General features: G+C 43.5%; 4 protein-coding genes across 4 annotated transcripts in view; 2 read left to right on the forward strand and 2 right to left on the reverse strand.

The window, feature by feature from the left end:
* LOC132403266 (histone H2AX-like) overlaps positions 1 to 25898 on the reverse strand; it is a 52582-nt gene that overhangs the window by 3770 nt on the left and 22914 nt on the right. Inside the window, exon 2 of the mRNA XM_059986693.1 lies at positions 6307 to 6315. Coding sequence (XP_059842676.1) covers positions 6307 to 6315 — 9 coding nt within the window. The remainder of the gene's footprint in view (positions 1 to 6306; positions 6316 to 25898) is intronic.
* On the forward strand, positions 6357 to 9895 carry LOC132403253 (histone H2B type 1-O-like). Its single transcript, XM_059986681.1, has one exon. It carries the CDS (start codon positions 6535 to 6537, stop codon positions 6904 to 6906), a length of 372 nt encoding a protein of 123 aa, XP_059842664.1. The 5' UTR covers positions 6357 to 6534; the 3' UTR covers positions 6907 to 9895.
* On the forward strand, positions 16457 to 16871 carry LOC132403259 (histone H4). Its single transcript, XM_059986686.1, has one exon. The coding sequence runs from the start codon at positions 16463 to 16465 to the stop codon at positions 16772 to 16774; it is 312 nt and encodes a 103-aa protein (XP_059842669.1). The 5' UTR covers positions 16457 to 16462; the 3' UTR covers positions 16775 to 16871.
* Positions 17802 to 18301, reverse strand: LOC132403243 (histone H3). Its single transcript, XM_059986671.1, has one exon. It carries the CDS (start codon positions 18299 to 18301, stop codon positions 17891 to 17893), a length of 411 nt encoding a protein of 136 aa, XP_059842654.1. The 3' UTR covers positions 17802 to 17890.

Consider the following 25898-nt stretch of genomic DNA (forward strand, 5'->3'; position numbering starts at 1 on the left):
CAGTCAGGGTGAAGGATAATCCTAAGAGCTTCTACAAGTATGTTAAGAGCAAAAGGATAGTAAGGGATAAAATTGGTCCTCTTGAAGATCAGAGTGGTCGGCTATGTATGGAACCAAAAGAAATGGGAGAGATATTAAATGTTTTTTTTGCATCTGTATTTACTAAGGAAACTGGAATGGAATCTATGGAAACAAGGCAAACAAGTAGGGAGGTCATGGAACTTATACAGATTAAAGAGGAGGAGGTGCTTGCTGTCTTGAGGCAAATCAGAGTAGATAAATCCCCAGGACCTGACAGGGTATTCCCTCGGACCTTGAAGGAGACTAGTGTTGAAGTGGATGAAGAGAAGGCAGTGGATGTTGTATAGATGGACTTCAGTAAGGCCTTTGACAAGGTCCTGCATGGGAGTTTAGTAAGGAAGATTCAGTCACTAGGTATACATGGAGAGGTAGTAAATTGGATTAGACATTGGGTCAATGGAAGAAGGCAGAGAGTGGTAGTGGAGGATTGCTGCTCTGACTGGAGGCCTGTGACAAGTGGTGTGCCAGGTGGATCAGTGCTGGGTCCATTGGTATTTGTCAGCTATATCAATGATCTGGAATGATAATGTGGCAAATTGGATCAGCAAATATCATCATTCCCTGACATGGTGAGATTGGACAATTTCCCAAGCAGTAGTAGCCACATGACAGTTTGGATCTCTGGGGAGCTGATGGTCAACTGTTTCTTGTAATGGGCCAGGCAGGAAGCCTCACCTGTGATGTGCTTGAAAATATCGTTCATGAATGAGTTCATGATGCACATAGCCCTCGAGGAGATGCTGTTGTCTCCAGAGTCTCAACATCCATCCTATAATGGTGTGACCAAAACTGTATGCAATACTTCAGATGTAGTCTAACTAGAGTTTTATAAACTGCAAAATAACTTCCTGACTATTGAACTCAGTGCCTCAAGTAATAAAGGTATACTTTCTTAACCACCCGATTAACCTCTGCAGCTACTTTCATGGAGCTATGAACTTGGAGCCCAAGATCCCTCTGCTCATCAACACTGTTGAAGGTCTTGCCTTTCACAGTACAGTATCTCTTTACATTTGACCTACCAAGGTGTAACACTTCATATCTGGCTGGGTTAATCTCCATCTGCTATTTTTCTGCCCATATCTGTAACTGATCTATATCCCACTGTGTTTTTTGCCCATCTTCATGAAGGGAACCATGAATAATCCTGGAAATTATAGACCGGTGAATCTCATGTCAGTGGTAGGGAAGATATTGTAGAGAATTCTTTTGAATAGGATGTATGAGCATTTGGAAAATCATGGCTTAATTAGGGAGAGCCAGCATGGCTTTATGTGGGCAAGTAGTGTCTTACTAACTTAATTGAGTTATGATGAGCTGATGAGGGTTTTTTTGTCCCTTTTTTTGCCCATCTTCAACACCACAAATCTTCACGTCATCTCCAAGATTACTAAACCACCCATCTATATTTTCATCTAGGTCACTTATATACATCACAAACATCAGACGTCCCAAAACAGATCCCTTCAGGATATCAGTAATGACAGGCCTCCAGTAAAATAAGTCCCTTCAATCACTACCATCTGTCTTCTACGAATAAGCCAGTTGTAAATCCAAATTCACAATGAATCCCATGCATGTTAATCTTCTGGATGAGCAACCCAGTCAAACACCTTACTAAATCCATATAGAGAACAGATCTACTGTACCTTCATCAATCACCCTCATCAGCTCATCATAACTCAATTAAGTTAGTAAGACACTACTTGCCCACATAAAGCCATGCTGGCTCTCCCTAATTAAGCCATGATTTTCCAAATGCTCATACATCCTATTCCAAAGAATTCTCTACAATATCTTCCCTACCACTGACATGAGATTCACCGGTCTATAATTTCCAGGATTATTCATGGTTCCCTTCTTGAATAATGGGACAACATTAACCGCTTACAAGTCCTTCAGGATATCACCAGCAGTTAGAGAGGACATGAAGACATTGGTCAAGGCTTTAGTAATCTCTTCTCTTGCCTCCCTTAATAATCTGGGGTATACCCCCATCAGGCCATGGCGACTTATCCAACTTAATGCTCTTTACTTCTACCTTACCTTGAAATGCGCTGGCATATCAATTCACTTGGCTTTGATCTCCCTATCCCCCATGTGCTTCTCTTTGTACTGCTCTATGTTCTATGTAACAGTCAACACTGTGCTGTAGGTACACAGAACTTCACAACAGCTGGCGCCATACAATAAGGGCATAGACCTTAACAACAGCTGACACCATGCAGTCAGGGCACAGACCTTTAAAACAGATGACAGCATACAGTGAGCGCACAGACCGTTACCACAGCTGGAACTCTACAGGAGGGGCACAGACCTTTACAACACCCCGTACCATACAGTAAGGTCACAGACTGTGACATCTGTCTTTGCTGTAATGTAAGGGCACAACCCGTTACAACAGCTGGTACCATAAAGTAAGGGCACAGACCATTACGACAGCCAGTTCCATACAGTAAAGGCACAGACCATTTAAACAGATGGTATCATTCAGTAAGAGTGCTGACCATTACAACAGTTTGGTACTGGCTATAAGTACACACACATTAACCACAGATGGCATCATACAGAAAAGGGACATACTGTGCCTATAAAAAGTATTCACCCCTTGTAAGTTTTCATGTTTCATTGTTCTACAACGTTGAATCACAGTGGATTTAATTTTGCTTTTTTGACACTGAGCAATAGAAAAAGATACTTGTATCAAAGTGAAAACAAATTTGTACAAATTGGTCTAAATTTATTACAATTGTTAAACACACAATAATTGATTACTTAAGTATTCACTTCTTTTAATATGACACACCAAATCATTACTGGTTCAGTCAATTAGTGTTAGAAGTCACATAATTAGTTAAATAGAGATCTATTTTTGGAAACTTGTGTACATTTTAAACAAGCAGTTCCATACAGTAAGGGCACAGACCATTCCAACAGCTGGTATCGCACAGTCAGGGCACAGACCACAACAATACTGTAAGAGTATAGACCATTACAACAACCAGCTCCTTATAGTAAGGGCAGAAATGTTACAACAGTCAGCACTGATCTGTAAGGGCAAAGACCATTACAACACTTGTTTTTGTGTAGCAAAGACACACATCGTTACAACGGCTGGTACCATACAGTTAGGGCACACACTGTTACAACAGCTGGCAATGTACAATAAGAGCTCAGACCGTTACAACAGCTTATACTGTACAGTAAGGGCATAGACAGTTTCAACAGCTGGTACCGTACAGTAGTGGCACAACAAGTTACGACAGGCATTGCCATACAGTAAGGGCACAGACCATTATCACAAACTAAACGGTACAGTAAGGGCACTGACCATTACAACAGTCACTTCCGAGTAATAAGGGCACTGACCATTCAAGCAACCAGTGCCATTCAGTAAGAGCACTGACTGTTACTACAGCCAGTACCAATCTGTAAGAGCACAGAGCTTTACCATGGGTGGCACTATACAGAAAAGGGATATTCCTTTACAATAGGCAGTGCAATACAATAAAGGCACAGACTGTTACAACAGATGGCACCATACAATAAGGGCACCAACTGTTATACAGCCAGCTCTGTACAGTAAGAGCAAAGACCATTACAACAGCCGGTTCTGTAAGTTAAGATGCACTGACTGTTATAATAACTGATACCAATCTGTAAGGGCACAGGCCTTTAATACAGATGGCACAGAGCATTACTACAGCTGGTTCCATACAGTAAGGGCATAGACCATTTGAACAACTGGCCCCATTCATTAAGAACACCAACCTTTACAATAGCCAGCACCAATCTGTAAAGCCACAGAACGTTACCATGGATGGCACCATGCTGAAAGGGCACCAAACGTTACAACAGCTGGTACCACACAGTAAGGACACAGACTGGTTCAACAGCCGGTATGGTACAGTGAGGCCACAGACCATTAGAACTACCAGCACCATTCTGAAATGACACAGACTGTTGCAACGTCCAGTACCATAAAGTAAAGTTACAACAGCTGGCACTGTAAAATAATGGCAAAGACCTTTACAACAGATAATCTGAAATAAAAACGTAAAATACTGGAAACACTCACAGCTCAGTCTACATTGAAAATCAGTAACCAGCTTGAATCACTCAGGGCAGGCACTGACCCCAACATTCACAAACCTGCGTGTTACATCATATCAAAGAATACTGCACAAGTAATTTCATATTTGGAAATGATCTCTAGTCTGGCAGATTAACTGGAGCATCACTGTGTCAACCTTAAAATACTGACTCAAACAAGCAAAACCAGTTCACAAAATGGAAGATACAGAGCAGCTTCACTCAATATTTCATTTGCCTTATCAGCAGATGTCTTAATTACTTTTGGGTGTTTATTCCATTGATGGATTTTCTCCCTTGCCTCCTCTACAACTTATGTCCAGTCTGCAGTCAAGTGAGGAATTGCTGAAAGCTCGTTAACAAAGTAGTCCCACAAATACCACAAATCTGTATCTGAAGTAATTCAAGGTGGTTTTTAAAAGTTAGCCGCTTCAATTGCAAAGGAACAAATCTCTCCAGAGACCAATAATCGCAGATATGGAGGATCCCATGGACATGTGGGGACTGGAGTGGGACCACGAGGAACAGCTGGCCAACATAGACTCCTTTCCTGGGTATTACTTTTTATATTCTTTGACTGTTCATGGAGGGTCCAGGAAACTTTGTACGTATGCATATAGGTATTTGGTTGTGTAAATTCATGTGCATTTTAGTTGAGATAATAAAGTTACAGAACTTACATAAGAACATAAGAAATAGGAGCAGGGATAGGACATCTGGCCCATCAAGCCTTCTGCACCATTCAATAAGATCACGATTGATCTGGCCATGGACTCATCTCCACCTACCTGCCTTTTCCCCATAACCCTTAATTCCCCTAGTACACAAAACCGTGTCTTAAATATGTTTACTTGTCAGTAAATAGAGATTCTCTCGGTGCCTCTCTGATCATTATTACTGAGATAATGTGATGTGAGAAATCATTTAGTGTGAGAAACCCCAGTGGTCTTGCCATTGATAAATCTATCAGTTTCCCAATGCCATTCAAAACAATAGCTTATGCTGGTGGGTTACTTAAGGATATGCAAGTCTTCGCATTGTATTTGTCCACATTGCGAACCCATTTCGAAGCATAGCTTAAATTCTTTCCATCATTTTAGTTGGTATTTGATTTGCATTGTTGTAATAAATTTGTGTCAATCATGGCAAGCAACCAACTAGCATGTGTGTCACAAACATCAGTTTTATACATTTCATTAAAAATCAGGTCAATGGGGTCAGTCATCTGATTCATTGCATCTTGAATGAACTTCAGAAACGTAAGTGCGTCCAGACTTACCTGGGATGCACCATGACCAACTTGATTGCTTGTATCTGATCTTGATTCTTTTCCCCAGTAATACCCCACATTTTCTGCTGAGGCACTGTACCTGACTTTCTAATTCTGCTAAATCTAAGGTATTAAGCATTGATGCATAACTAGCTCCCACTGATTCCAACAGGCCTCCCTTCCTTCTATTTCTAACTCATTTAAACTCACTCCTGTGAGGTAGGCTCCCAAGCAGATGAGTAAATAACTTTCTCGAAGGTGAACACCATTATTTCAGTTAGAGTAAAAATTACCTGCAAGCGCTGGTATCCTGGTACCCAAGTGACAAATTTCCCCGCATGTTTAACATGAATCCTACCCCCTTTGTGTAATGCTGGTCTCATTACATTTAGGCGTTTGTGTAGTGTCAGCATCTTGAGGTTGTGGGGTGGTCAGTTTCCTAGTAGATTTGAAAGCTCTGAAAGGGCCGAGGTCCTGACAGAAACTCTACCCATGTTTTTTAGTTCCCTTTCCATTCTCCTCTCCCCATGTACTAGATCCTCCTGTGGACAGTTTATAATGATGGAAGCAACCTTTGAGAAATGCTTGGTGTGGCCATTCCAATCGATTTACCTCTTGTATCAATCACTGCCCCACTCAATATTCAGATGAGAATCATCCCTGAGAACTGTAATCTTACCGTGGCCCTCCTCACCTGAAGGTTGTTCAGTTAATCAGACCTGAAAACTGACAAATGATTATTCCATCTGGCTTGATAAAGCCACCTTTAGCATTTTATTGTATAAGAACTTTAAGGTTTTGCATAAGGTTTAATCCACACATGTCAAACCATCTACCCGAGCATAACAGAAGATTGAGTCCACGATTTCACCCTTAGAATTGAAAAGGGTAGCCACCGGGAGATCCGCTTTGTCATTATCAATGGGTATGGGGTGCATTTGGTCTGTTCACATTAAAAGGTTGGATGGAAACTGACCAATGAGAACGTTCTTTTCCCGATTCCTTATTAGCATAGGGCGGAGCGTACTGTCTATTTAATCTGCGCTGTGAGTTGGCTCCGCTTATTTCCAGGTCCGAAGCTGATTGAAAAAATGCCTGACCAGTCGAAAGCTTCCAAGAAAGGCGGCAAGAAAGCCGTGTCCAAAGCGCAAGCCAAGGGCGGCAAGAAGCGCAGGAGGGCAAGAAGGGAGACTTACTGCATCTACGTCTACAAGGTAATGAAACAAGTTCACCCCGACACCGGCATCTCCTCGAAGGCCATGGGCATTATGAATTCGTTCGTGAACGATATTTTCGAACGCATTGCGGGCGAGGCTTCCCGCCTGGCTCATTACAACAAGCGTTCGACCATCACCTCTCGGGAGATCCAGACCGCCGTGCGCCTGTTGCTGCCCGGGGAACTGGCCAAGCACGCCGTGTCGGAAGGGACAAAGGCGGTGACCAAGTACACCAGCTCCAAGTGAAGTCGCAGGAAGTGCTGACGGAAACCCAACGGCTCTTTTAAGAGCCACTCACTATTTCCATGGAAGAGTTTTGATCTCACCAAACTTGTCTTTGAAAGCCTTTACACTCAAAGGTAATTCTAATTCTGTTAATGTTGAGTGAACTTTCCATCACTTCGTACAATCCTTTTGTGTCGCGTCCCTGCTTCATTGCGCTAACACTGACATTTTGCCCTCCTGCTTCCGTCAGCTTGTCGTGACTTTCCCCCACTCTCAAAGCTTTGCACAAAGGAAGGACTGGGGTGAAGACGTTATTTAATTGCTGTGAATATGATGTATTAACTGGAGTACTCCCGTGTTGTAAAAGCCCTGTTTTTGGATTGAAGGATAAAACTAGCATTTGGCTTACTTTTTCGTTAACTAGGAACTAAATAGTTTGGAGTATCTTTCTCCTGTTCGCTCACTGATTACACTGCTCCACATTACTCTAGAAAGTTCTTGGACGAACACGAAATTATCTCATTATTCATAAAATATCTCATTCCAGAGAATAAAAGGTCTCGCAGATCACCACGCAGTGAAAGAGGAAATCCTCCCGCGATCCCCCTCTTTATGGCTTCCGGAGTATTGAGGAAGGACACATACGATTGGTGGTGCCGCGCCTTCTCCGAATAATATTGTGAAATTACCCAATCAGCGAGCTATCTGATTCTCCAACGGTCAGACTGCGCCAGTGAAGCGCGGAAAATAAATTTCGGGTGGGGAGAGAGTTGAAAAGCCCACCAAAGAAAAATACGAACTTAATCAATTATCTAAAGCCTTAGTTATAAATCTGTACGATCATGGATTTCTTGCATAGCCAGTTATTTGATCTCACTGCACTTCTGACCATACAGAATATGAATGAACTGTACCATGACTGCCTCTAGGAATTTGTGGTTCTTTGTGAAAACACATCAGAATATGGAAAGGTCTCTCCTCTCAAACTGTGGATGGAGTTACAGAATATTATGAACGGGTCACTCTTCTCAAATAGTGGCTGGAGTCACAGAAACAGGAGGATGAGTGGCCTCTGCGGAAGACAAAGGGATGGGGATCAGGAGATGTGGCTGGTGGGGGTGACCCACGGCAGCTGAAGCTTTGACAACTCCAACCCCCACAGATGCTGCTCAGTCCATTGTTCCTCCAGCAGAGATTGTTCAATGCACCAGATTCCAGCATCTGCAGACTCGTTTCCTTTCGCAAGTGGGTACCAGTAAACTCAATAAGTAAGCCCAGTGGACGTGGTGTATTCTTTCAGATGGTTTTTTAGGACATAAATGAAGTCAAAGAGCATGGAAACCAGCCCTTCAACCAACCTGTCGATTCTGTGTTTCCATTGAGCTAGTCCCACCTGTTCATGTTTAGCCCGTAGCCTCAAAATGTCTCCTTGCCATCTATTTATCTAGATTGTTTTTAAATATTGCTCATGTGCCTGCCTCAACCACCATTTCAGGCAGCTCATTCCAAATGCACTCCACTTTTAGTGTGAAGAAGATCCCGCTGATCTTATAAATCTCACACCTCCAATCTGAAACTAATGTTCTCTTGTTATTAATACCCCTTCCCTGAGAATGCACTTTTACCCTCTGTATGCCTTCTATCTGGGAAAGATAGAACAGCTTTTGAGAGATTTGACTCAAATGGTCACAGCAGTGAGGGATCTAATCTTGGCACCAATTGAAACACATTGCTTTTCTCCTTAGTGAATACAGCTGAGAACTATTCACTTCATGCCCTGCCCACCTCTTGCCCCGTACACAAGTTGTCACTTCGCTCCACAACAGACCCCACTCTCTTCTTAGTTACCCTTCATCTTCATACACTTATGGCACTCGTTAATTATCATAGCAACCGCCCAAAAGCACACAAAATGAGCCACATCAAAACTTCGTTACAAGGGAGCGGAGACAACCTTGCAGCATGGTGTAACTGAAGACTGATGAGAAACATCTTTCAAGGATTCGTATGAAACATACACACTGAACTTCATACAAAGATGCCTACGAGGTTGACAATGCTCCAGCCAGGAAGTGACCAAACGGTTTGTCCTTCCATACATCCGCAAAATTTTAGTATTGCGATAAAAGAAATATCGCAATATTTCTTTTCACTCTTTTTCTCTCTCTCTGCCCCTCTCAGTCACTCCTTGCCTGTTCACCATCTCCCTCTGGTGCTCCCCTCCCCCTTTCTCCCTGGGCCACCCATCCCATGATCCACTTCCTGCTCCAGCTGTGTATCCCTTTTGCCAATAAAATTTCCAGCTCTCAGCTTTATCCCTCCCCTTCCTGTCTCCTGCTATCATTCCATTTGTTCCCGCTCCCACTTTCAAATCTCTCGCTATATCTTTCAGTTCGTAATGACGAAGGGTCTCAGCCCGAAATGTCGACAGTGCTTTCTATTGATGCTGCCTGGCCTGCTGCATTCCACCAGCATTTTGTGTGTATTGCTTGAATTTCCAGCATCTGCAGATTTCATCATGTTTGCATCATTAATGTTTATATTATTAACATTTATTGAGCATTCCCTTAATCTTGGCTGCCACTGATAATTTGTGACTTTGCCTTTCGAACTTTCCCTACCATGAAGGAGAGAGGCATAAATTCGACTGGGCCTCAGTCAGTCATGGCACAAGCAAACACGTGGCATGTAAACTCTGCAGATTCTCTGTATTGCTGAAGGGCCTCTCTATTCTTCAGTGCGCTTTCCCTGTCGCATCATCATTGTCATTATGTACTATGCCATATGATGTTGGTGATCATGGTCTTCCATTTCTCTTTACTGAATCCATGACCTTGATTGCTCTTGGTAAATTTTTCAGCAGAAGTGGTTTGCAATTGACTTCTTTTGAGTTGTAACTTTGTAAGACATTGACCCTAGCAATTATCTATATTCTTCAGAGATTGTCTACCGGGCATCAGTGGTCACATAACAAGGATGTTTCTTTCTTTCTTTTTTTTTCTTTTCTTTTTTTTCAGACAGGGGTCTAAGGGGGGAGGGTTAAGGGGAGGGGGAGGGCCAATATTAATTTTTCACTATTCTAAAATTCTATTCATTTTATGTAATTATCTTAAAAATCAAACAAATAAATAAATAAATATGTAGAATCGTTGTGCATTGAGTTAAGAAACTGCAAGAGTAAAAAGACCCTGATGGGAGTTACATACAGGACTCCAAATGGTAGCCAGGATGTGGGATACAAATTACAATGGGATATGGAAAAGGCATGTAAAAACGGAAATGTTATGACAGACTGGGGGATTTCACTATGCAGGTAGATTGGGAAAATCACTTTTATGCTGGATCTCAAGAGGGAATTTGCAGAATGCCTATGAGATTGCTATTTGGAGAAGTTTATGTTTGAGCCCACTTGGGGAAAGGCAATTCTGGACTGGGTGATCTGTGATGAACCAGATATGATTATGAAGCTTAAGGTAAGGGAACCCTTCAGTGCTAGGAATCATTATATAATGGAATTCATTGTGCAGTTTCAGATGGATAAGATAAAGTCAGATGTATCATTACTGTAGTGCTAGGGAAATTACAGAGGCCTGAGAGAGGAGCCAGCTAAGTTGATTGAAGGAAGAATGACAGAACAGCAAGGTCTGGAGTTTCTGGAGGCATGTCAGAAGGCGTAAGGTAGAAACATACCAAAGATGAAGTGATATTCTAAAGAGATGATGAAGTGACTATGGCTGACCAGAGAAGTCAAAGACAGCATAAAAGCAATAGAGAGCAGATAATATAGAAAAAGTTGTGGGAAGTTAAAGGATTGGGAAGCTTTCAAAAGCAAACAGGAGGAAACTAAAAACCAATTGGAGAGAAAAGATTAAGTGTGAAGGTAAATATTATAAATAGGATACCAAAACATTTCTCAGGGACATAGAGTAAAGGTGAGATGAGAGTGGATATCAGACCACTGGAAAATTATGCTGGAGAGATAGTAATGGGGGACAAAAGATGGCAAATGAACTTAATAATGCGTCAGACTTCACTGTGGATGATACTAGCAACATGCCAGAATTTCAAGTGTCATGGGACAGAAGAGTGCAAATACTAATACTAAGGAGAAGCTGCTTGGGAAGCTGAACCGTCTGAACATAGGTAGGTAACCTAGACCAGATGGACCACACCCCAATATTCTGAAAGAGGAAGCTGAAGAGATTGTAGAGGCATTAGAAATGATCTTTCATGAATCACCAGATCCAGGAATGGTCCAGAAGGACAGGAAAATTGCAAATATCACTCCACTGTTTAGAAAGGTAAAAGGGAGAGGAAAGGAAATTATAGGCCAATTGACCACACATCAGTGGTAGTGAAGATGCTGGTTTCCATTACGAAGGATGAGGTTTTGGAGTCAAGTTAGCGTAATTTCTTGCAAGGGAAGTCTGTTGGAATTCTTTGAGGAAATAACAGACAGGATAGACAAAGCAGAAGCAGTGGACACTGTTTACTTGGACTTTCAAAAGGCCTTTGACAATGTGCCACTCATGAGGCTGCTTAACAAGTTATGAGTCCATGGTAATACATGAAAGGTACCAGCATGGACAGAAGATTGGCTGACTGGCAGGAGGAAAGGGGGGAGAATACAGGGGGCCTTTTCTCGTTGACTGCCTGAGATGTGCGGTGTTCCACACGTGTCAGTGTTCGGAGAATTGGGAGAATGGTCAGAGAATGGCAGCAGGAAAATAATGGAGGCCATGCACTCTGGTAGAAGGAATAAAGACTTCCGGTAAATTTTCAACGGAGAGAATACCCAAAACTGAAACCACCTCCCCACCCCCACTCAGCTTCAAACTAATAAAGGAAAATATGCAGCCAATTGCAGCACTGAAACCCCATTATGATACATCTCCCTTAGACATGTAATGGACATCTACCACTTTCAAATATGATTCTACTACGAAGCCATGTGTGATTGGAATCTGTGATTTACCTTTTGGTGGAGCTTTTTTTGGCCAATTGAGTGATTTGGCTCTCTGCTGTCTCTGAAATAGGGTGTGTGGCCTAGAGGCCTGGAAGCCTTGGAGCCCATGAGCAACTCCATTGTCCCTCTTATTGAGTCATCGAGCAATGTTGAAGCTGACAAAGATGAGAGCAGAGAACGGGCAGGTGTTTGGTGGCATTTGCCTGTGTTTGACTGGTCTTCCCCTCTCTCTTGTTGACTTCAGAGGAAAGTGAAGGAGTCTTGGGATCCACGTTGCCAGGATTGATCAGCATGGCTGTGGACTTGATGTTTTGGACTTTGAAATATACAGCATCCACTGCATCCCCTGCAAGAGTGGAGTGAAATTTTCAATTTTCATGTTTCATGTTTGATGAGACATTTCTGAAATACCACCAGCCACTCTGACTCTATTTCCAACATTCTCTCTGGCAGTGTAAACCAGGTACTCTCTGTCTGGGTGAACAGAACCCCTCTCACCCTCTTGCCTGCTCAACCTTACACCTCATCCCACCCTGTCCAGCACATATATCTACTTCTGATATAGGCGAAGCTCTCTGCAACCTATCCGAACTCTACCGGACATGATTTTCTTTATCCAAAATCATATCCCCTCTAAAGGAACTTCCTACAGGAGAGGCAGGACTGGCAGCTTAATGTTCCAGGGTACCAAAGTTTCAGATGTGATAGAGGCAGAGGGCTGAAGGGTGGGGGCGGGGTGGCATTACTGGTCAGGGAAAACGTTACAGTAGTGCTCTGGCAGGACAGATTAGAGGGCTTGTCGACCAAGGCCATATGGTGGAGCTGAATAACAGGAAAGGTATGACCACATTAATGGGGTTGTATTTATAGACCACCCATTAGTCAGCAAGAATTGGAGGACGAAATCTGTAGAGAGATAGCAGACAACTGCAGGGAACAAAGTTGTGATACTAGGGTATTTCAATTTTCCACACATTGATTGGGAATTCCATACTGTTAAAGGTCTAGATGGATTAGAGTTTGTAAAATGTGTTCAAGAAAGTTTTATAAATCAATATATAGAGGTGCCAACTAGAGAGGATGCAATATTAGATCTCCTATTAGGAAACATGTTCGGACAAGTGAGGGAAGTGTGTGTAGGGGAACACTTTGGTTCCAGTGAACATAACACCATTTCTTTCAACTTGGTCATGCATAAAGATAGATCTAGTCCTAGGGTTGAGGTTCTAAGCTGGAAAAAGGCCAAATTTGAAGAAATGAGAAAGGATCTAAAAAGTGTGGATTGGGACAGGTTGTTCTCTGACAAGGATGTCATTGGTAAATGGGAGGCCTTCAAAGGGGAAATTTTGAGAGTGCAGTGTTTGTATGTTCCTGTCAGGATTAAAGGCAAAGTGAATAAGGATAAGGAACCCTGGTTCTCAAGAGATATTGGAACAATGATAAAGAAGAAGAGAGAGATGTATGACTTGTATAGGAAATGGGGCAAATAAGGTGCTTGAGGAGTATAAAAAGTGAAAAAAAAAACTTAAGAAAGAAATCAGGAGGGCTAAAAGAAGACATGAGGTTGCTTTGGCAGTTAGGGTGAAGGATAATCCAAACAGCTTCTACAGGTATATTAAGAGCAAATTGATAGTAAGGACCAAAATTGGTCCTCTTGAAGATCAGAGTGGTTGGCTATGTATGGAACCAAAAGAAATGGGGGAGATTTTAATTGGTTTTTGCATCTGTATTTACTAAGGAAACTGTCATGGCGCCAATGGAAATAAGGCAACCAAGTAGTGAGATCATGGAACCTGTACAGATTGAAGCGGAGGAGATGCTTGTTATCTTGAAGCTAGTCAGAGTAGATAAATCCCCAGGACCTGACAGGATATTCCCTCGGACCTTGAAGGAGGCTAGTGTTGAAATTGCAGGGGCCCTGGCAGATATATTTAAAATGTCAGTATCTAAGGGTGAGGTGCCAGTGGATTGGAGGATAGCTCATGTTATTCCATTGTTTTAAAAAGGCTCTAAAAGTAGTCTGGGAAATGATAGGCTGGTAAGTTTGATGTCAGTAATAGGTACATTATTGGAAGGAGTACTAAGAGATAGGATCTACAAGTATTTAGATAGACAGGGACTTATTATCGAGAGTCAACATGGCTTTGTGCGTGGTAGGTCATGTTTAACAAATCTATTAGAGTTTTTCAAGGAGGTTACCAGGAAAGTGGATGAAGGAAAGGCAGTGGATGTTGTCTACATGGACTTCAGTAAGGCCTTTGACAAGGTCCCACATGGGAGGTTAATTAGGAAGATTCAGTTGCTAGGGATACATGGTGAGGTAGTAAATTGGATTAGACATTGGCTGAATGGGGGAAGCCAGAGAGTGGTAGCGGAGGATTGCTTCTTTGAGTGGAGGCCTGTGACTAGTGGTGTGCCACAGGGTTCAGTGCTGGGTCCATTGTTAGTTATCATCTATATCAATGAGCTGGATGATAATATGGTAAATTGGATCAGCAAATTTGCTGATGATACAAAGAATGGAGGAGTAGTGCACAGTGAGGGAAGTTTTCAAAGCTTGCAGAGGGATTTGGACCAGCTGAAAAAATGGGCTCAAAAATGGCAGATGGAGTTTAATACAGATGAGTGTGAGGTATTGCACTTTGGAAGGAAAAACCAAGGTAGAACATACAAGGTAAATTGTAGGGCACTGAAGAGTGCAGTAGAACAGAGGGATCTGGGAATACAGATACAAAATTCCCTAAAAGTGGCATCACAGGTAGATAGGGCCGTAAAAAGAGCTTTTGGTACATTGGCCTTTATAAATTAAAGTACTGAGTATAAGAGTTGGAATATTATGGTGAGGTTGTATAAGGCAATGGTGAGGCTGAATTTGGAGTATTGTGTGCAGTTTTGGTCACCGAATTACAGGAAGGATATTAATAAGGTTGAAAGAGTGCAGAGAAAGTTTACAAGGATGTTGCTGGGACTTGAGAAACTGAGTTACAGAGAAAGGTTGAACAGGTTAGGAATTTATTCCCTGGAGTGTAGAAGAATGAGGGGAGATTTGATAGAGGTGTATAAAATGAATGCAAGCAGACTTTCTCCACTGAGGCCAGGGGAGAAAACAAAAGAGAACATGGTTTAAGGGCAAAGGGGGAAAGGTTTAAAGGGAACTTGGGGCAGGGGGGTGGCTTCTTCACACAGAGAGTGGTGGGTGTGTGGAATGAGCTGCCAGATGAACTGGTAAATGTGGGTTCACTTTTAACATTTAAGAAAAACTTGGACAGGTACATGGATGAGAGGAGTTTGGAGGGATATGGCCCAGGTGCAGGTCAGTGGGGCTAGGCAGAAAAATGGTTCGGCACAGCCAAGAAGGGCCAAGGCCTGTTTCTGAGCAGTAATGTTCTATGGTTCTAAAGCAGGGATCAATGTTTGTCTGTCATCTATATCAAGGATCTGGATGACCATGTGGTAAAACGGATCAGCACATTTGCAGATGGCAGCAAGATTGTGGGTGTAGTGGATAGCGAGGAAGGCTATTGTAACTTGCAGTGTGATCCGGGAATACAGACAGATTATTCCTTGAAAGTGGTGTCACGTGTAAAGAGAACTCTGGGCACTTTGGCCTTCATAAATCAAAACATTGAGTATGGGAATCAGGATGTTAACTTGAAGTTGATGAGGCCAAATTTGGAGTATTGTGTTCAATTCTGTTCACTATCGTTAAGCACCTGTCCCAGAAAACGCTTGAAGCTGTAACAAGAGAGAGAATAAATGCACATTTCCAGAACTTCAAACAATCAGGCGAAGTGAACGGGATTTTGTGGAAGTTTAACAATTACATTCGAATCTTTGGAGTAGGAACACAAGCTGCGGGTAAAGGAAACAGTGGTTGTCCTGAACTGAGATGTCCATTTGATAAGCTGCTCCTTCACAGGGTATCTGGAAAATGAAAGCTCACCGTGAATACTGAACTTACTGGTGACAGAAAGAGAGATGGGAACGCTAAGCTGCGAAGATGGGGTAAGCAGGCAATAGAGAGACATTGTGAGAGGAAGTGAGATTGTACATTTTTGCAGGAAAATATGCAATAAAGCACATTCTCTAAATGTTGAGAAATAGCAGAAGCTATCTGATGAAGAGGTTCCTGCCTGAAAAGTTATCTCTGTTTCTCTGACCAGGGTTACTGTGTTTTACTTGAATTTCAGAACTCTGGCCTTTATTCTTGGTCCCGATTATCGTCGGTTAACTTTCGGAACATTGAGCTGAAATTTGAAGAGGTTTGGGTCAGTTATCCAGGGCGTTAGCTGGTAATGTCACTGACCGACCTTCGATATCTCCTGTGCATCTGTTGCTTTTTTTTCCGGGAGCTGGGTTTCTGTTCCGTTGCGGCCAAACCGTTCGAAACTGGCGGTTGCGGATCATGAAGATGAGAAGCTGCTCTCCACTCTGTCTGTCACGGACTGTCTCCACCCCTTCCCTCTCTCTCTCCCTCCCCGCACTGCCCGTCACTCTGTCTCCTCCCCTCTCACTCTCTGCGCGTTTCTCGGACAGGTCGGGGCGCTGTGTATAAAAGGCGACAGCAGCAGACAGTTCGTTACAGAACAACGTCGAGAGTGAAGCGGCATTATGTCTGGCAGAGGGAAAGGAGGCAAAGGACTGGGCAAAGGCGGAGCCAAGCGGCACCGTAAAGTGCTCCGTGATAACATCCAGGGCATCACCAAACCGGCCATCCGCCGTCTGGCTCGGCGTGGCGGCGTCAAGCGGATCTCGGGTCTGATCTACGAGGAGACCCGCGGGGTGCTGAAGGTTTTCCTGGAGAATGTGATCCGGGATGCGGTCACCTACACCGAGCACGCCAAGCGCAAGACGGTCACTGCCATGGATGTGGTGTACGCTCTGAAACGCCAGGGCCGCACTCTCTATGGCTTCGGCGGTTGAACAAACCTTCGTTCTTCCAAACCCAAAACAAAGGCTCTTTTAAGAGCCGCCCACCAACTCACGGAGAGAGCAGTGACCGGGGATTTGTTAGGCGATAAAATTTAAAACAAAAGTGTGGTCAAATTGTCATGAAATTATTGACAACTATCCTATGAAGGGGGAAGGCTGGAGATTGGGGCTGAGGGGGAAATGGATCAGCCATGATGAAATGGTGTGGAGCAGACTCGATGGGCCAAATGACCTAATTCTTCTATATTTTATGGTCTTATGGATTTGAACCCGCTCCGAACAGTCTGGACGGTATCGGGTTACGAAGGGCACTGTTGTTACATTAAGGAGATTAAATTCCCAATCTCCTTTGGGCACAATGACACAGTCACAGAGCGTTGACAGTACCCCGGATGGCTTGAAATTGAAAAGTCCGCCGGAAAGTTTTAAATGGTAAGTCTTCAAAAATAAGAATTGACTCATTAATTCCATCAATATGATTTTACAGTAATGCACAAGTGTTAATTAACTCACTAGTTTGAATGTTTCTGGACATTTAGTTCCAAAAGCCGATCCACAGTTTATACTCGCGGTCTGTCTTGTGTATATACGTCATCAGATTCTGCATTGGTCTCTTAAACTCGGTCTAAGGCGAGTTTGCAATGTGAAAAATAAGATGTTCTGTGAAAGAAACTGTCTGCAGGCTGATGTGTCCCCGTGAATTGATCATGTATAGTACTGGACTAGAAATGGTACGGGGAGAGTATTAAAACCCATTCTCCAGGACAGTAACAACCGCAGATACCCGGAAAACTTGGTGATAACCAACTGCACACGGCAGGCGTGTGGGGACAGACACCCTGACGGCGAGGGTGTTCGCGCTGCCGTTAACCCAACGGCACCGAAGAGCTGATTCAGTGTTGATCGGGTCCGGCCGTGTCGGAGTCTGTAGAAACCGGGATGTCTTGTTGAACGAAATTTCACAAAACAGCAGAAGGTGAGAGGAAATCGGCGTGAAAATTGTTTTTCAACACAAAAGCTGAGTGAATAGGAAATGACAGCCCTTTCCACTACTGAGTTAGTGGCTCTGAAAAGAGCCTTTTGTTGTGCTTGGTGCCGAGGCCGGATTCAGGCGCGCTCCCCACGGATGCGGCGGGCCAGCTGGATGTCCTTGGGCATGATGGTGACTCGCTTGGCGTGGATGGCGCACAGGTTGGTGTCCTCGAAGAGCCCCACCAGGTAAGCTTCACTGGCCTCCTGCAGGGCCATGACGGCCGAGCTCTGGAAGCGCAGGTCGGTCTTGAAGTCCTGAGCGATCTCCCGCACCAGGCGCTGGAAGGGCAGTTTGCGGATGAGCAGCTCGGTGGATTTCTGGTAGCGCCGGATCTCCCTCAGAGCCACGGTGCCGGGCCGGTAGCGATGGGGCTTCTTCACTCCGCCCGTGGCCGGAGCGCTTTTCCGCGCCGCTTTGGTGGCCAGTTGTTTGCGGGGAGCTTTCCCTCCGGTCGATTTGCGCGCCGTTTGCTTGGTCCGGGCCATTGCCGAACAATCTGAACGACGAAAATTTAAACGCCGGAGAGGAGTTGGTGAGGGGCTTTTAAAGGGTTGATGAAGCGCCGCCCAATTCCCCTCTAATTGGTTCTAAGGGAGCTGTCCATTACAGGGTTTCAGTGCTGCAATTGGCTGCACGTTTTCCTTCATTAGTTTGAACCTGACTGGGGGTGGGGAGGTGGTTTCAGTTTTGGGTATTCTCTCCGTTGAAAATTTACCGGAAGTCTTTATTCCTTCTACCAGAGTGTATCGCCCCCATTATTTTCCAGCTGCCATTCTCTGACCATTCTCCCAATCTGTCTCAGTCCTTCTGCGACACCCTGCCTTAACAACTTTCCCTGTAACACCACCTAGCTTCATATCATCCGCAAACCTGATCACAAAGCCACCAATGTCATCGTCCAAATTATTAACATGTGATGTGAAAAGAAGCGGTCCGAACACTGACACGTGTGGAACACCACTCGTCTCAGGCAGTCAACGAGAAAACGCCCCCTGTACTCTTCCTCCTTTCCTCCTGCCAGTCAGCCAATCTTCTATCCAAGCTAGTATCTTTCTTGAATTATCACGGACTAATAAATTGTTAAGCAGCCTCTTGAGTGGCACCTTGTCAAAGGCCTTTTGAAAATCCAAGTAAACAGTGTCCACTGCTTCTGCTTTGTCTATCCTGTCTGCTATTTCCTCAAAGAATTCCAACAGACTTCCCTTGCAAGAAATCACACTAACTTGACTCCAAAACCTCATCCTTCGTAATGGAAACCAGCATCTTCACTACCACTGACGTGTGGTCAATTGGCCTATAATTTCCTTTCTTCCGCCTTTTACCATTCCAAAGAGTGGAGTGATATTTGCAATTTTCCTGTCCTTCTGGACCATTCCTGAATCTGGTGATTCATGAAAGATCATTTCTAATGCCTCTACAATCTCTTCAGCTTCCTCTTTCGGAATATTGGGGTGTGGTCCATCTGGTCTAGGTTACCTACCTATGTTCAGACGGTTCAGCTTCCCAAGCAGCTTCTCCTTAGTATTAGTATTTGCACTCTTCTGTCCCATGGCACTTGAAATTCTGGCATGTTGCTAGTATCATCCACAGTGAAGTCTGAAGCATTATTAAGTTCATTTGCCATCTTTTGTCCCCCATTACTATCTCTCCAGCATAATTTTCCAGTGGTCTGATATCCACTTTCATCTCACCTTTACTCTATGTACCTGGGAAATGTTTTGGTATCATATTTATAATATTTACCTTCATACTTAATCTTTTCTCTCCAATGGGTTTTTAGTTTCCTCCTGTTTGTTTTTGAAAGCTTCCCAATCCTTTAACTTCCCACAACTTTTTCTATATTATCTGCTCTCTCTATTGCTTTTATGCTGTCTTTGACTTCCCTGGTCAGCCATAGTCACCTCATCATCTATTTAGAATATCGCTTCATCTTTGGTATGTTTCTACCTTACGCCTTCTGACATGCCCCCAGAAACTCCAGACCTTGCTGTTCTGTCATTCTTCCTTCAATCAACTTAGCTGGCTCCTCTCTCAGGCCTCTGTAATTTCCCTAGCACTACAGTAATGATACATCTGACTTTATCTTATCCCTCTGAAACTGCACGATGAATTCTACCATATAATGATTAATAGCACTGAAGGGTTCCCTTACCTTAAGCTCCATAATCATATCTGGTTCATCACGGATCATCCAATTCAGAATTGCCTTTGCCTGAGTGGGCTCAACCATGAGCTAATCTAAATAGCAATCTTATGGGCTTTCTGCAAATTCCCTCTTTGAGATCCAGCATCAAATTGATTTTCCAAATCTACCTGCATACTGAAATCCCCCAGACAAATTCCATATCCCATTGTAATTAGTATCCCACATCCTGGCCACCATTTGGAGTCCTATATATCACTCCCATTAGGGTCTTTTTACTCTTGCAGTTTCTTAACTCAACGCACAACGATTCTACATCTTCTGATCCCATGTCACCTCTGAGGATTTGATTTCAGTTTTTTCCATCAGAAACAGCCCACTCCCTCTCCCAGTTTCAATACAGTGTATCATTGGATGCTAAGCTGCCAATTATGATCTTCTTTCTGCCATGACTCAATGACACCAACCTCTAACTTTGCTACAAGATCATCTAACATTCCATATACTGTGAGCATTCAGATCTACCACCTCCAGTCCTGTATTCATAACACTTTTCAATTTTGCCCCATCATCCTGTCCTTTCTCACAGTCTCACTGCACACTAGGGAATGAACACACTGCATTGTTTACGGTAGCAGAGGTGTTGAATAGAACAGTAAAAAAAGTCAAACTGCACCTCTGTAAAACATGAATCAGACAACACAAGAGTGTCGTGTGGAGTTCTGGTTGTGATGCTCTGGAATGGGTGCAGAAGAGGTTCACCAGGATTCTACCTGGGTTAATGTACAGGAGCCCAATGTAAATATTGGACAGACTTATGTTTTTCATAGAATATCAGAGGCCGAGGAAGGAAGCAACAGAGGCTTTTAAAATTATGAGAGGAATAGATAGTGGTAGATCATTGGTATCTTTTCTGCAAGGTAGAAATGTCAAACACCAGAGGACATGCTTTACAGTTAGCTAGTAATGGAAACAGATAGTTTGCTGGAGTTTAAATGTCTTTTAAATGGACGTGACAAGTAGTATAAATTGACATCCTGATTAGCACAATATCATGGGTCTAATGGCCTGTATTGTTCATTGTTCCTAGAGCTCAAGAAGGAATTAAGATGGTCAAAAGGGAAAAAGAAAAGTCATGAGGAAGGTTCAAGTAAATTTTATATGTAACACTCAGGCTCCGCCTGCATGTGTTTGTCGAGGGGAAGACAGCTTCTAGCCCCACCAAACTAAGAAATCTCATTTCTGTGGATGCTGTGTGATGTGTTGCCCATTTACAAAGAACCAGGAAGTCCACGAAGTTGAATGAATCAACGGTCAACTTTCCCCCTTTTTCCAATAGTTTCTCCCCAGCTTGTCTCACAGAGACACTAGACATTACTGTTACTGGGAACAGATGGACTGGGACATCCCCGTTTGAAAGTGACCTCCCTCTTCACAGTGTTCCTGACAATCACTGCCATCTTGCTTGCCTGTACAACCGAGGGCTTCTGCAATTTGGGCCTCACCAGTACCCCAGCAGGAAATCACAACTCCCCCTCGTGGTCTTCTGGCGCATCCAGTAAGAGGGCCTTGCCCTCAGGAACTCCGGGAAATTTGGGGTCCCCGTCACTTACTGCTTTCCCAGGCCAGACCATCAGTAGCTTTCACAGGGTGAACCACAGTCCCTTGTTTAAATTTGCTATCCGGCCCAATGCAGCCATGCACTTCCTCAAAAGCAGCTTGAAACACCAGGTGCATGGACAATGTCCCCAAAAAGCTCTCTCCAGCCTTCTGCTTACAGGCCTTCATGAGCCTTCTCACAAGAGGGTGATGGTTCCCACCTTTCATTACCGGAATCATTCCACTGGGCCCTCTCCAATGCAGCACATCTTTCTGAAATAAGGGGACCACAAGTCTTCATAATACTCCAAGTTTGGTGCGACCACTGACTCATAAAGCCTTTGCATTACATTCTGACTGTTATATTAGACAATAGACAATAGGTGCAGAAGTAGGCCATTCGGCCCTTCGAGCCTGCACCGCCATTCTGAGATCATGGCTGATCATAAATATTAAATAATAAAGGACTTAAGGGAGATCATCTACTATCAATACCCGGTTCCTGCCTTGTCCCCATATCCCTTGATTTCCACTATCCATAAGATACCTATCTAGCTCCTTCTTGAAAGCATCCAGAGAATTGGCCTCCACTACCTTCTGAGGCAGTGCATTCCACAACCCCACAATTCTCTGGGAGAAGAAGTTTTTCCTTAACTCTGTCCTAAATGACCTACCCCTTATTCTTAAACCATACCCTCTGGCACTGAGCTTTCCCAGCATCTGGAACATATTTCCTGCCTCTATCTTGTCCAATCCCTTAATAATCTTATATGTTGCAATCAGATCCCCTCTCAATCTCCTTAATTCCAGCGTGTACAAGCCCAGTCTCTCTAACCTCTCTGCGTAAGACAGTCTGGACATCCCAGGAATTAACCTTGTGAATCTACGCTGCACTTTCTCTATGGCCAGGATGTCCTTCCTTAACCTTGGAGACCAAAACTGTACACAATACTCCAGGTGTGGTCTCACTAGGGCCCTGTACAAATGCAAGAGGATTTCCTTGCTCTTGTACTCTATTCCCTTTGTAATAAAGGCCAACATTCCATTAGCCTTCTTCACTGCCTGCTGCACTTGCTCATTCACCTTCAGTGACTGATGAACAAGGACTCCTAGATCTCTTTGTATTTCTCCCTTACCCAACCCTACACCATTCAGATAATAATCTGCCTTCCTGTTCTTACTCCCAAAGTGGATAACCTCACACTTATTCACGTAAAACGTCATCTGCCAAGTATCTGCCCACTCACCCAGCCTATCCAAGTCTCCCTGAATTCTCCTAACATCCTCATCACACGTCACAGGATGTGAAATGGTATTGAGGTTCCACTGAAATAAAAGCATGTAGTAGATAATGGGAATGGGAAGGAGATGCAAGACGTTTCTTCTCTCTGCTCGCCTCAGATCCCCCTTGAGCAAGGTTACACCTGCTTATCTCACCAATCAGGGTCACATGAAGCCATGGGAGCAGGTGGTGGATAGTCATATGAGCAGCTGGTGCATAGCACATCCTTGTTATGTGACCACTGTTGCCAGATAGACAATCTCTGAACAGCATTGATAATTGCTAAGGTCACTATCTTGTAATGTCACAACTCAAAAGAAGTCAATCGCAAACCACTTCTGTTGAACAATTTGCCAAGAACGATCATGATCATGGATAGAGCAAAGAATAAGAATATATTCAGATTAAAGAGAAATGGAAGACCATGATCACCAACATCATATGAAACAGCACATAATGATAATGATGATGCGACAGGGAAAGAGCATTGAGGAATAGGGAGGCCCTTCAGCAGTATGGAGAATTTGCAGAGTTTACATGCCACGTGTTTGCTTGTGCCATGACTTTGGCAGATGCCCAGTCAAATTTGTGCGCTTCTCCTTCTTCATGGGTAGAGAAATTCAAAGGGAAAGACCAGTCACAAATTATCGGTGGCAGCCAAGATTAAGGGAATGCTCAATAAATGTTAATAAACATTAATGAGTTGAGTTGGGTTCTTTTCTGATATTGGCAATTTACTTACAAGCATTTCACCAAATGAGGGAACATCAGTGAGCTGTAAATTGTGGTAAGATAGAAACAGAGAAAATCTACAGCACAATACAGGCCCTTCGGCCAACAAAGCTGTGCTGAATCTGTCCCTACCTTAGAAATTACTTGGCTTACCCAAGGCCCTCTATTTTACTAAGCACCATGTACCTATCTAAAAGCCTCTTAAAAGACCCTATCGTATCAGCCTCCACCACCATTGCTGGCAGCCCATTCCACACACTCACCACTGAGTAAATAAAAAACTTACCCCTGACATCTCCTCTGAACTTACTCCCCAGCACCTTAAACCTGTGTCCTCTTGTGGCAACCATTTCAGCCCTGGGAAAAAGCCTCTGACTATCCACATGATCAATACCTCTCATCATCTTGTACACCTCTATCAGGTCACCTCTCATCCTCCGTCACTCCAAGGAGAAAAGGCCGAGTTCACTCAATCTATTCTCATAAGGCATGCTCCCCAATCCAGTCAACATTCTTGTAAATCTCCTCTGTACCCTTTCTATGGCTTCCACATCCTTCCTGTAGTGAGGCAACCAGAACTGACCACAGTACTCCATATGGGATCTGACCAGGGTCCTATACAGCTGCAACATTTGCTCTCGGTTCCTATATTCAATTCCACGATTGGTGATGGCCAATGCACCATACGCCTTCTTAACCACCAAGTCAACCTGCGCAACTACTTTGAGTGTCCTATGGACTCGGACCCCAAGATCCCTCTGATCCTCCACACTGCCAAGAGTCTTAACATTAATGCTATATTCTGCCATCATATTTGACCTACCAAAATGAACCACTTCAGACTTACCTGGTTTGAACTCCATCTGCCACTTCTCAGCCCAGCTATGCATCCTATCAATGTTCCACTATAGCCTCTGTCAGTCCTCCACACTATCCACAACACCACCAACCTTTGTGTCATCAGGAAATTTACTAGCCCATTCATCCACTTCCTCATCCAGGTCATTTAGAAAAATCATGAAGAGTAAGGGTCCCAGAACAGATCCCTGAAGCACACCACTGGTTGACTGATGTCCATGCGGAATATGACCCATTTACAGCCACTCTTTGCCTTATGTGGGCAAGCCAGTTCCGGATCCACAAAGCAATGTCCCCTTGGATCCCATGCCTCTTTACTTTCTCAATAAGCCTAGCATGGGGTACCTTATCAAATGCCTTGCTGAAATCCACATCTACTGCTCTTCCATCGATGTGTTTAGTCACATCCTCAAAAAATTCAATCAGGCTCGTAAGGCACAACCTGCCCTTTACAAAGCCATGCAGACTAATCATAATCATATTATACCTCTCCAAATGTTCATAAATCCTGCCTCCCAACCACTGAGGTAAGACTCAATGGTCTGTAATTTCCTGTGCTATCACCACTCCCTTTACTGAACAAAGGAGCAACATCCACAACCCTCCAATCCTACAGTCCTGTCCCCATTGATGATGCAAAAATCATCGCCAGAGGCTCAGCAATCTCCTCCCTCACTTCTCACAGTTGCTTGGGGGTACATTATGTCCAGTCCCAGCGACTTATCTAACTTGATGCTTTCCAAAAGCTCCAGCACATCCTTTTCTTAATATCTACATGCTCAAGCTTTTCAGTCTGCTGCAAGTCATCCCTCCAATTACTAAGTTCCTTTTCCATAGTGAATACTAAAGTATTCATTAAGTACCTCTGCTATTTCCTCCGGTTCCATATACACTTTCCCACTGTCACACTTGATAGATACTATTCTTTCATGTCTTTTCCTCTTTCTCTTCACATTCATAGAATGCCTTGGGGTTTTCCTTAATTCTGCCTGCTAAGGCCTTCTCATGGCGCCTTCTGGCTCTCCTAATTTCCTTAATTTCCTTCCTAGTAGCCTTATAATCTGCTAGATCTCTAACATTGCCTAGCTCTCAATCTTTTGGAGGCTTTTCTTTTCTACTTGACTAGATTTATTACAGCCTCTGTACACCATGGTTCCTGTACCCTACCATAACTTCCCTGTCTCATTGGAACATACCTATACAGAACAATACACAAATATCCCCTGAATATTTGCCACAATTTTTCTGTACTTTTCCCTCATAATATCCCCAATTTCCTGCTTGATGGACTCATAATTTCCCTTACTCCAATTAAACACTTTTCTAACTTGTCTGTTCCTATCTCTCTCCAATGCTATTGTAAAGGAGATAGAATTATGATCACTATCTCCAAAATGCTCTCCCACTGAGAGATCTAACATGTGACCAGGTTCATTTTACAATACCAAATCAAGTACAGCCTCTCCAA

The sequence above is a fragment of the Hypanus sabinus genome, chromosome 12 (genome assembly GCF_030144855.1).
Source record: "Hypanus sabinus isolate sHypSab1 chromosome 12, sHypSab1.hap1, whole genome shotgun sequence".
Taxonomy (NCBI): Eukaryota; Metazoa; Chordata; class Chondrichthyes; order Myliobatiformes; family Dasyatidae; genus Hypanus; species Hypanus sabinus.